This window comes from Equus quagga, chromosome 18, assembly GCF_021613505.1.
Source record: "Equus quagga isolate Etosha38 chromosome 18, UCLA_HA_Equagga_1.0, whole genome shotgun sequence".
Lineage (NCBI taxonomy): Eukaryota > Metazoa > Chordata > Mammalia > Perissodactyla > Equidae > Equus > Equus quagga.
Genome location: NC_060284.1, coordinates 47,410,164 through 47,423,279, shown reverse-complemented (window position 1 = coordinate 47,423,279; position 13,116 = coordinate 47,410,164). Strand labels below are relative to the sequence as shown.

Sequence of the window (13,116 nt, the reverse complement as noted above, 5' to 3'; positions counted from 1 at the left end):
AAAAGACAAAAAATAACAATCTTAATATAAAATACTAATGCAACCTTCATATCTAGAATGCCTTTTTTCAGAGGAAATGGAAATACAGTAAAAGCAGTCCAATATTTCTGAACACTCCTGGGATCATGTCTGCCTCTAGAAAAGACTATGTGCCAAACTCACAAAGTACTAGTTTCTTAACAGCACCTTTAATGCTTGGTTCCTTCTCCATCTGTGATCACTGCTTTTCCCCGTCCCCCGAGGAAGATTTGCCCTGAGCTAACATCTGTGCCAATCTTCCTCTACTATGTATGTGGGTTGCTGCCACAGCATGACCACAGACGACTGGTGTAGGTCCACACCCAGGAACCGAACCCAGGCTGCTGAAGCAGAGTGCACCAACTTAACCACTAGGCCACAGGGCCAGCCTGTGATCACTGCTTTTCCAGGCCTCAAGGAAAAGCAGTGACCAAATCAAAGTGCCTTTACAACAGCAATAGCCACAATACACATTTTTCATGAAAAACCTACTCTCCTAGCAACTTTCGAATATGTAATACAGTATTATTAAATATGTACTCTCAAGATGAACTTTTCCCTAAACCTAAATGGTGTCCTGTGCTTGCTTTGATTTTGGCACTGCGGGAATATAGAATCAGAAGTTCAAGCTACCCCTCTACCGAAACAAGTCTTGTCACCCTCTAGGTCTATCTCCTCAAGTAGTGGATATCTGTGGGCTCCCTCCTAGTTCTCCCCTTCTAGGAGCTTATGAATTATACTCAACTTACACTAATATCAAATAGAGATCAGTCTATAAAACATGGTGAAGTTAGTCAAATAAATATAAATTTTTCCCCAAATAGGAGAAAAGTGACTACATTTAAGACCTCAAAAAATATTTAAGTAAGCAGAATAGGAGGCAAATAATAAAATCTTGACTATAACCAAATAGTCCTTTGCATTAAAACTCTCAACGGGGTCTACTTGCTTAAAGCAAAGACGGTCTTTCAGAGACAGTATGATGAAGACCAGTGTATACCACACTTCAAGGTCTTTTCAGATGGTGCTGAAGATTAAACCATCTTAACAGAGCAGTTTTAAGAATAGATGAATAATTCCTACCTGCCACGGGATATATCCACACCACTGCTTCCCCTCTGTCTTACTTTTAATGCATCTGAAGAACAATCTAATGAAGTAAAAAACACAAATAATCAAGGCTGTGAAAATCCATTAAAACAAGATAAGTTTGTTTTTTAACCCAAGGAAATATCTTGCAGCTATTTGACAGTAGTTTTGAAAGGTCATTTGAAACCAATTATTCTTATATGTACATTATTTTTTTATTTTTTATTGAGGTATAATTAACATATAATATTAGTTTCAAGTATACAACATAATGATTCAGTATTTGTATATATTGCAAAATGATCACCACAGTAAGTCCAGTTAACATAGTTACAAAATGTTTTTTCTTGTGATGAGAACTTTTAAGACCTACTCTCCTAGCAACTTTCAAATATGTAATACAGTATTATTAAAAATGTATATTTAAATTGTTTTACCACACAAGGTATTTTGAAGTCTAAGAAGTGAAAGAATAGAGATGTCATGGTAACCAGAGGGTATGCACAAATTTATTTTTTTCACTCTTTAAAGAATGACTGAAATTGATCAGCAATGGCTGCTAAAATCAGGAACAAAAACAGATATTATGTGTCCCTAATGGGAACCCTCAATACTACCGAGGAAAACAAAAAAAAACACCAAGCCAAGACAAACCAAAACAAACTTGGTCAAACTCCCAGATGCAATTACCAATTTACAGGAAATATAAACAATAGAGGAACACATAAAACTAGACCATGGGGGTGTAATCTGCAAAATCTTGACAATGGGATATACTTTGTGACAAACAACTTGATTCCTTCAACAAATAAATTACAAGGGAGAAAAAAAGATGGAGGGGAAATATAAGACACTTAAAAGGCAATCAATTGCGGGGCCAGCCCGGTGCAGCAGCAGTTAAGTATGCACGTCCTGCTTTGGCGGCCCAGGGTTCGCCGGTTCAGATCCCAGGTGCGGACATGGCACCACTTGCCAAGCCATGCTGTAGTAGGCGTCCCACATATAAAGTAGAGGAAGATGGGCATGGATGTTAGCTCAGGGCCAGTCTTCCTCAGCAAAAAGAGGGGGATTGGCAGCAGATGTTAGCTCAGGGCTAATCCTTCTCAAAAAAAAAAAAAAAAAAAGACAAGAAATTGCAATCTGTGGATTTTCTTTAGATCTTGATTTAAACAAATAAACAAAAACTGCAAAAAAACAAATGATTTTGCTATTTGTGAATCGACTGGGAATTTGCACTCCAACTGCCTTTAAAAAATAAAGAGTCCATATTTTTTGGAGCTACATACTGAAGAAATGATGTTATCTGGGATCTGTTTCAAAATATGGAAAGCATTGGGGCGTGGAGTGGTTAGGGTATATGCGGAACAAGATTAGCCAGGAGTTGGCGACTGTTGAAGCTCATGTCCTGCATTATTCTACCCTGTCTACTTTTGCATATATTTGCAACCTTCCATTAAAGAAAAGACTGAATATAGATTTATATCCCACTGCAAGACGCTCTTTGCACACACAAACACAACCCACACTCCAGCTACACCAGAAAAGGCTACACTGCCCCATTCCCAAATTAAGCCATGCACTCTTCAGCCGACCGGACTTTGCATGTATACCTCCCTCCATCCTTTATCCTTATTTTCCCACTATCTCCCCCGTCACCAGCTGTAAAAGTCCTACAGGTCCCTCAAGGCCCAGTTCAAGTCATACTTCCTTTGCAAGATTTTCCCACATTCCCTTCCCTGTTCATCCGTCTTATTGCTTCTGTATTTTTGTAGCATTTAGTGGCATTACACTTGTATCTGCCCGTCTGCTCAACTGTATTTTCAGCAACAAGAAAGCAATAACAATGTATGACCTCTTTATTCCCAACTGTGCCTTGCCTATTGTACATAATTGTTAATTATTGCTGAATGAAATAAAATCAATTGATGTTTTCATTTCCTAAAATGACTCCTCAAAAACTTTTAATCAGTTAAAGAAACACTTGTAAAGTACATATTTTATTTAACTGTTTAAATAGGTAATATACGCAATCAAAGAGCATAAAATGACAGTGAAAAGCACGCCCTCACCATACCCCATCTGCCCAGTTCACATCCCTCCCAAGTAACCATTCCTATTAATTTTCTGTTCACCTTTCAGAGATTTTTTTAGTGAATATTCAGATCAATATAAATACATATTCTGTATCTATTCCTTTTCTACTCAAATGGGTAGCATAGTATACATACTACTAAATACTTGCTTTCATTTTTTTAAATTTAACAATATGTCTTGGAGATTCTTCTATAAGAACATATACATAAAGGGCTTCCTTACATGTATTTTTGTTTACAGCTGCACAGCTTTTTATACAGCTGCATAGTTTTCCACTATATGGATGTTCCATTATTTATTTAGCCAGACCCCTCCTGATGGACAGTTTGGCTGTTTCTAATCCTTTACTATTAACAGCAATGTCACAATGAATAACCCTGTGCATACGTCATTTCACATGTGCTTTAATTTGTCTGTGGAGAAACTCCTTATTTCTCAAATTGTGTATTGGTGCCTTCTCGGCTTCTCTTGATCAAGTTAGCTTCTAGGGGTATTTTTTTATTAGTTCTCTTTCTGCTGTTTTCTAACTCATTAAATTAGATTTTTATCTACATTAATTCCTTTTTTCTGTTTTCTTTCAGTTTAATTTCTTATTCTTTTACTAACTTCTTAAATTAGTCCCATGATATACAACATGAATCATAACAATCTGAGTCCTAATTCAAAATTAATCCTGAAGAGGTTTCGATCACTTAATGCCATTACTTCACCTGGATGTATAAGCAAAGATGAATGAGCCCAAAATGGACATGTATTTCCTAAAAGTCAAGTAACTCATAATTTTCCCTTTCAAGCTCACAATTTTTAAAAAAATTTATTGGTCTCTTTTTTTCACTGCAATAGGATATTACACTGAACATATGCAATAAAACTTCTGAAATGTTTTGATTGTATAAAAATTCAAAGTACTGGCTACTATTAGGGAGTACTACTTATCAAAATTTTTATTTATCAAAATAAATCAAGAACAAATTGCCGCTGTTGTTTAAAGTATATCAAGTACTTAAGATCTTTACAGAAAGAACATTTTGTAAATAGTATCTATTTTAAAGCCCAAGCCTTGGAGACATCCTGGAGAAGGGCAAGATTTGGAGAAAGGAAGAAACAACACACTGTGCGCTAGGCACAGCGCTAAGAATGCTTTACTTACATTTTTATTAAAGTCAATCTGGATGGACATCTGTGTTTTGGGGATAAAAACTGTTATGTTGGGGCCAGCCCCGTGGCTGAGTGGTTAATTTCGCGTACTCTGCTTCGGCAGCCCGGGGTTTCGCTAGTTTGAATCCTGGGCATGGACATGGCACCACTCATCGGACCACGCTGGGGTAGCATCCCACATGCCACAGCTGGAAGGACCCACAACTAAAGATACACAATTACGTACCGGGGGGTTTTGGGGAGAAAAAGGAAAAATAAAATCTTCAAAAAAAAAAAGTGTGTTATGTTTATTAAATTGTAAATCAACAAAGAAAGCAGTGGAAATATATTCTCACAGAGAAAGCAAATATTGATTCCACTATGAAGAAGAGCATAATTTCTGCAATATATTAATCAATTATTTTCCAGGACATAGGTTATAAACAACAATGATGAAGGAATCAGCTAAAAGAAGCCAGACCTCTGTTAACTCCATCTTCTTCACCAGAAGACAAATCCTCCCTTCTTACTAAGGTTGACTGTCTGAGCCAGCATCCCAGGGTCAATCACGTTCACTTCCGCCAGGCTGGGATGCTCTCAGGCTCCACAATCATCCTCTATTGAATCCCAGTCCTACCACATAATTAGCTCTGAAACTGAAGACACCTCATTTGACTGGCCCCTATGGCAGTTTCCTTTTCTGTGAAACGGTAAAAAATAAAAAAAGTACCTACCTCATATGGTCACAATTAATACATGTAAAGATAAAAGAATCAAGACCCCAAAGCCTGACCCATATTAAGGACTTGATCAATAACAGCAATCATTAGTTCACTCTTGCCAACCACCTTGCTTATTCCCTACATCCACACTTCCGCTTATGGCCCAGAACACTTCCTCGTTATTTTCTCTATCCACATTTTAAAGGTCATTCAAGGCCAAGTTCAAGTCTCAATTCCTCCACTTTCTCAGTAATCTTCACCAGCCTTAATCCTTTACCGTAGTCCTTACAGTCACAGAAGCATCTGGCATTTGAACACATCCAAGTTGGCATGCTGACATATGCAGTCAGACTGCTTGCCAACCTTCATATATCTAACACTTATGCCAAATGTGTCACAGGGCCCTTAGGAATACGGGCTCACTTCTTTATAGGTTCCAGCACCGGAAAAACAAAAAGCCGGATTTCTACCTCATCCCTATTACACTAATATTCAAGATGGAACAAAATGTAAATGTAAAAAATGAAACCGTAAATGTTCTAAGAACAAAACAGGTGAGTCTTGTTGTAATCCTAAAGTGAAAAAGGCTTTTCTAAGCATGACACAAAATCATGCAGCTGAGAGAGAAAGGATTTAATAATTTTGACTACATAAAAATTTTAAACTTCCATATGGTAAAAATACTACAAGCAAAATTCTAAGACAAAAGGCAAACTGGGAAAAGTAATTGCTACACATATTATAAAGGGCTAACATCCTTTACATTATAAGGATTACTTCTATTCTACTGCATGATACCCGACAGCACCTATCAAGTTCTGGTGTTAGCAAGTGGGGTTCTTCATGGGTTGGTGGGGCCTGAGGTCCCTCTGCATGGGTCTGGCTCAGGTCCAAATGCCTCTCTGTCATCAGCCTAGACAGTCATCTTTGGGCTAGATAATCTGCACAACAAATTTATCTAGTAACCAACCACGCAAGGAGTTTGCTAGACATGCAAAGATTCAAATGTTATTAAAAATGAAATATTGTGAACATCCCACTACATCCAGTTATTTAAAGAACTAAAAGTTGTTTTACACATTTATAGATTAAAAAAGTATTTCCATTTATTTTAACCCCATATCCTTGAGTTTAAAAGTTGAAAAAGAGAGAAAGAAGAGAAGAGAGAACATGAACTCAGTGACAATGTCCAACATTTATAAATCAAAGTGTGCCACATCATTCATGTCAAGGCAAGAGTTCTTCCCTCTGGTTCTACTGAATGACTATTATCATTTTCTTTATTGCCCGCACATAGAGAGTCATGACAGGAGGGTCGGTCAAACACTGGTGAGTGGTACCATCTGGTGTTTATGTCAAAGAACTGCACACAAATGCAGCTAGGCTCCAAGGTACAAAAAATGGGCATCCCACCCTCACCTTGGCTTACTCCTTCCCTCCGTCACTCCGCTGTACCTGTCTCCTAGCTATATTAAACTTTAAACATATGGTATTAATTTAAGGATGTAAAGTACTTTAAGTTCTTGAAAATAAAACCCAGTTTTGGGGAAGGAAAGGCTGTATTCCCAGAGGTCATTCTCTAGAGTTACAGGGGTTCGGGCTAAATGCCCTTACTGTCTGGTAAGGAAGTCATCACACATGGGCTTATCTATTTCTGTTTGAATTCCCAGCCTGTACTACTTAATAAGGTACTTTGCTTTTATTGTGTTTTGTTTTTAATTCATTGTGTGTTTTAGAACTGTATTTTATTTGTCTTAAAACAACCATTTTAAAGCTCCAGTAAGTACTTCCTAGTAATAGTGTTCTAGATTTGGATTAAAAGAAATACCTTTAGCATACTTTCTCACCCCTTATTTTAAAATAGTGATCACCTCTCAGCCTCATCTACCCAGTATGAAGAATGTTAAATGATAAGTTCTCAAAATTCTATCTTCAGCCCAAACCTTTCTTCGGAGACGCACACTCACTTTTCTCGCGGGTTTCACATATATGTAGGACATGACTAGTCCAAAGCTGTGTGTTAGCCACACAGTCCAGTCCTCTACTGATGTTACCGTCCCTTCCTTCTCTTGCTTAATGGTAAACTCACCACTCATAAACCCCAACTTAGCAACCATAAACTGAGCACTGACAATGCGTCAAACCCAGAGTAAGTGCATCACACACATGACCTCACTGAATCCTCACAACCCAGGAAGTCGGGACTCTCATGGTCACATTCCAGGTGAGAAAATGGAAGAAGCAGCACGCTTAAATGCCCTACTAGGACGCGCGTCTAATCAGTTCTCTTTCAGGAAGTTTTCTCCAGTCTCAGCACCCAACTCCACTGCCACCGCCTCAATCCAAGCCCATCATCTCTCACTTAAGAGAAAAGGGATGGATCTGGAATCTGTTAGACCTGGGTTTGAATCCCAGCAACACCACTTCATAACCATGGGACCTCAGACTCCTTTTCTAACCTTTCTAAATGTTCCTTCATCTGCCTGCAAAACACAGAAGTTGAAACCTATCACAGAAGATTCTATGAAGATAAGAGATAATAAATACTCCATGTAATAGGCATTCAATTGTACCTACTATTTCAGTGGTCTCCTTGCCTCCAGTGACTTCACTTTCTAATTATCCTCCATTGTTCTTCTTTTAATGCAAATTGGATCAAAACTTCTTCAGTGGCTTCTTATCACCTAGAACAGTGTTTCTCCACGGTAGAAGGACCCCAGGAGTATGTAAACAGTGTCAGGCCTCAGGAGAACATCCTGATTTCATGCACTGGAGGCTTACCAGCCCCACGGTAGCAGCAGAAAACAATCAAATAGTGAAATTTTTTAAAATTCTATTTACAATAGCATCAAAAATCAAAAATACTGAGAACTAAGTTTAACAAAAAGGGTTTAGGAACTCTACAATGAAAACTATTAAATAATGTCGAGATAAATTTTAAAAGTTATAAATAAATACACCATGTTCATGGATTGGAAGATCAATATTAATGTCAGTTCTCCCTAAACTGACCTATACAGATTCAATGTAATTCCCAACAGTGCGTTATGGAAACCTTGTAGAAATTTAAAAGGTTGATTCTACATTTTATATGGAAATTCAAAGGACCTAAAAAAGCCAATCTTGTAAAAGAAGAAAGCTGGAAGACTCACACTATCTTATCTGATTGTGTAAGATAGGGAAATGAATCCATGGAATAGACAAGCAAGTCTAGAAATAGATCCAAATATGTGGTCAACTGCTTTTTCACAAAGGTGCCAAGCACTTCCATGGGGAAAGGGAAGTCTTCAAAAAACAGTGCTGAAACAATTGAGTAACATTCATTCAATAAAATATGGAAAGATAAATGAACTTCTACTCCTGTCTCATAAGATACCCCAAATTAACTTGAGGTAAACAATAGACTAAAAAAAAAAGCCATGAGGAAAGTCTCTTCAATAAAGGGTGCTGGGAAAACTGGGCAGCCACATGCAAAAGAACGAAAATACACCATTATCTTACACCATACAGAAAAATTAACTCCAAATGGATGAAAGACTTGATGTAAAACCTGAAACCATAGAATTCCTAGAAGAAAACATAGGCAGTACACTCTTCGACAATGATCTTAGCAGGATCTTTTTGTTTTTCTTTTTCTTGAGGAAGATTAGCCCTGAGCTAACATCTGCTGCCAACCCCCCCTTTTTGCTGAGGAAGACTGGCCCTGAGCTAACATCTGTGCCGATCTTCCTCTATTTTATGTGGGACGCCTGCCACAGCATGGCTTGACAAGCAGTGCGTAGGTCCACACCAGGGATCTGAACTGGCAAACCCCAGGCCATCGAAGCAGAGTGTGCGAACTTCACTGCTGCACCACCAGGCTGGCCCCAGCAGTATCTTTTTTAATACCATATCTCATTAGGAAAGGAAACAAAAGAAAAAATAAATAAATGGGACTATGTCAAACTAAAAAGCTTCTGCACAGCAAAGGAAACCATCAACAAAATGAAAAGATACCCTAACAATTGGGAGAAGATATTTGCAGATCATATATCTGATAAGAGGTTAATATCCAAAATATATAAAGAACTCATACAACTCAACAACAGAAAAACAAGCAACCCAATTAAGAAATGGGCAAAGGATCTGAGACATTTTCCCAAAGAAGATATACAGAGGGCCAACAGGCACATGATTGTGTAAGGATACATTACTAGTAGTGATTAACATCACTAATTATTAGGGAAATGCAAATCAAAACTACAATGAGATATCACCTCACTCCCATCAGAATGGCTATAATTAACAAGACAGGAAACAAGAAGTGCTGGAGAGGATGTGGAGAGAAGGGAACTCTCATACACTGCTGGTGGGAGTGCAAACTGGTGCAGCCACTACAGAAAACAGTATGGAGATTCCTCAAAAAATTAAGAATAGAAATACCATACAATCCAACTATTCCACTGCTGGGTATTTACCCAAAGAACACAAAAACATGCATACTGAAAGATACAAGCACCCCCACGTTCATCGCAGCATTATTCACAATAGCCAAGACTTGGAAACAACCCAAGTGCCCATCAGGGGACGAAGGGATAAAGAAGATGTAGTATATATACACAACGGAATACCACTCAGCCATAAAAAAAAAAGATGAAATCTTGCCATTTGTGACAACATGGATGGACCTTGAGAGTATTATGCTAATGGAAATAAGTCTGATGGAGAAAGTTAAATACCATATGATGTTACTCATAAGTGGAAGATAAAAACAACAACAACAAACAAAGATATAGATACAGAGATCAGATTGGTGGTTACCAGAGGGGAAAGGGGGAGCGGGGAAGGCAAAAGGGGTATAGGGCACATGTGTATGGTGACAGATGATAATTAGTCTTTGGGTGGTAAACATGATGTAGTCTACACAGAAATTGAAACATCATGTACACCCAAAGTTTATATAATGTTATAAACCAGTGTTGCCTCAATAAAAAAAAAAAGCCACAAAAAAACTATAAAACTTTAGAAGAAACCACTGGAGAAATTTGTGATATTGGGGTAGGCAAAGATTTCTCAGAAAGAAGACAAAAAGCACAAACTATAAAAAAATGATAAAAAGGACCTTCGAAAAATTAAAAACTTCTGTTTTTCAAAAGACAAGAAAATGAAAACCATAGACTGGGAGAAAATATTCACAATACATACATCTATCTGCCAAAGAACTTGTATAGAGAATATGTAAAGAACTCTTCCAACTTAATATTAAAAAGACAAATAACAGTTTTTAAAACAGGCAAAAATCCCAAAAAGTTACACTGTATGATTCCATTTATGTAACATTTTGGAAATGACAAAATTTTAAAAATGGAGATCAGATTCATGGTTGCCAAGGGTAAGGAGGGGGAGAGAGGTGGGTGTGGTTATACAAGGACGACAGGCGCGATCCCATGGTGATGCTGTTCAATATCTTGATTGTGGTGGCAAATACACGAAACCACACGTGATAAAACTGTATAGAACTAAATGTACGCACACACACAAATTAGTACAAGTAAAACTATGTTTACAAATATCACTGGATCGTATCAGTCAATATCCTAACTGTGATATACTAAATTTTGCACAATGTTACCATTAGGTAAAGTCTACACGGGATCCCTCTGTACTGTTTCTTATATCTGCATATGAATCTACAACTATCTCAATAAAAAAATTTCTAAGAAAAAAATGGGCAAAAGATTTAAACAGATACTTCACCAAAGAAGATATACAGAAATGGCAAATAAGCACTTGAAACAAACTGTGGTATTCATAAAATGGAATTCAACTCAGCAATATAAAGAATGAGTTACTGATACAACCACATGGCTGAATTTCACAGATATTGTTACATAAAAGCCAGACACAAAAGTATACATACAGTACGAATCAAAAGAGTGGTTGCCTGTGGTTGGGGGGGGGCTGAAGTAGAAGGGGATCTAACAGCACCTAACGGGGTAATGGAAATATTCTATATTTTGACTGGGGTCTTGGTTATAAGGATGGGCATATACATTTCTCAAAACTCAACCAGCTGAACACTTAAGATCTGTGCATCTTATTGTATGCATAATTCAGTTTAAAAAAATAGTAGAATAGACAGTTTTCAGTTATGTAAAAATTGTGAACACGGTTCGTGAATGCCTATATTTTTTGGAAAAAATATCAATCCAGAATATATCAATTCTGAACTGAATACATATTATCTAAAGACTATCACATCTGGCTCCGGCTTTCCTGGCCTGCCTTATCTTCTGAAGTCTCCATTCAAACATCTGCTAAACTGAAACAAATGCTTGCAATTCCCTATTCATGCCTTTGGACCCTAATGCAGGGTACTGATCTGTTAAATGACCTCAGTTCCTGCCCCTAGTGAATTCCTACTTATCTTTCAATATGCATGCCATTTATATAGACTGCCATCTATACAGACTTCTCGGCCCTTCCTCTGAGTTCCATAAAAAAGAAGGGAAATGAACATTTATTGAGTTCTTAACATACATTAGACATCTTTACACATTTCCTCATTCTACTACTGGAATGAGAAAGTTGACAAATTAGTGTAAGTCCATGACTGTTGGTGGGCTGATGCTATTGGCTCCTTGAGAGCTGGAGAGGGAGGAAGGTGGAGCGGTTCATCCTGAAATTCACCAGGGTCAGGCTTCTCTCAGATTAGCCAGTTGTTCAGCAGTCAGGGGTGCCAGCCCAGAAGATATCAATACGTAGAGAAATACTATGTCTTTTTTTTTTTAAAGATTGGCACCTGAGCTAACAACTCTTGCCAATCTTTTTTTTTTATTTTTTCCTGCTTTTTCTCCCCTAATCCCCCCAGTTCATAGTTGTATATTTTAGTTGTGAGTCCTTCTAGTTGTGGCATGTGGGATGCCGCCTCAGCATGGCCTAATGAGCGGTGCCATGTCTGCACCCAGGATCCAAACCAGCGAAACCCTGGGCCGCCGAAGTGGAGAGCATGAACTTAACCACTCAGCCACAGGGCCAGCCCCTATTCGTCTTTTAATAAAGACTTCTAAAGAATAGCCAATCCTAGGAAAACACCTGGGCTGTAACTCATCCAGGCAAAGAACAAAAAAAGCAAACACACTTCGATGTTCCTTCCAGACCCTTACCTGTATTCTTTCTTGCCATGTGGTGGAAGCAAGCCTTGAAGCTCTACCACAAAGTCCTCATGCAACAAACAATGAGAAACAGGAATGCTAGAGGAAAAAAAATCGCAATTTTGTTTTAGGAGGCAGAATAGAGGTCTACATCCTAAAATTAAATCCAAACTATGGGTTTTAAACTTCAGTCCATGTATGGCCTCCCCTGGGTCTGTAAATCCCACACATTTTTATGTCTACGTGCATTCCTCTGGGAAAAGGGTCCACAGCTTTCATCTTTCCCCCCGCCCCAAAATAAAGCATTACAATAAATCTATCTTTTTATTGATGACTCAAGTTTAACTATACCGTGCTGTGTGATAACCCCAGGAGGGACTGATGTATCTAAGGCTGCCTGTAATTCTCCCCAGGTTCTTCCATCATCCTTTTTCCTTTAATAACCTGTAGCTGTCACCTGGTGGTGGTCACCTACCCACACTAGCAACACACTCCACTAATTTGCTTCATGCTTGGTGTAAGTTTTTTAACTCCTCCCTTCCAGTGTTTTATTATGAAATAATTTATACCTAACATTTGAGAGTAAATAGGTTTGTGAAGGTCTGAAGTACTCTCATAGGACCTGTGACACTTTTTTCTTTCTTTTTCCTTATATTCTTTTTTTTTTGCTTTTTCTCCCCAAATCCCCCCAGTAGACAGTTGTATACTTTTAGTTGTGGGTCCTTCTAGTTGTGGCATGTGGGACGCCGCCTCAATATGGCCTGATGAGCAGTGGGATGTCCACGCCCAGGATCCGAACCAGCGAAACCCTGGGCCGCCAAAGCAGAGCGGGAGAACTTAACCACTCAGCCACCGGGCCAGCCCCTCCTTATATTCTGATTACCAGACATATTCCAAACAGGCCAAGTTTATCAAGTGATTGT

General features: G+C 38.3%; 1 protein-coding gene across 2 annotated transcripts in view; it reads right to left on the bottom strand.

The window, feature by feature from the left end:
• TTF2 (transcription termination factor 2) overlaps nucleotides 1-13,116 on the bottom strand; it is a 39,835-nt gene that overhangs the window by 25,088 nt on the left and 1,631 nt on the right. For both annotated transcript variants that reach the window (XM_046645586.1, XM_046645587.1), the window contains exons 3-4: nucleotides 12,206-12,292; nucleotides 1,102-1,168 (exon numbers count right to left, since the gene is read on the bottom strand). In XM_046645586.1, coding sequence (XP_046501542.1) covers nucleotides 1,102-1,168; nucleotides 12,206-12,292 — 154 coding nt within the window. The remainder of the gene's footprint in view (nucleotides 1-1,101; nucleotides 1,169-12,205; nucleotides 12,293-13,116) is intronic.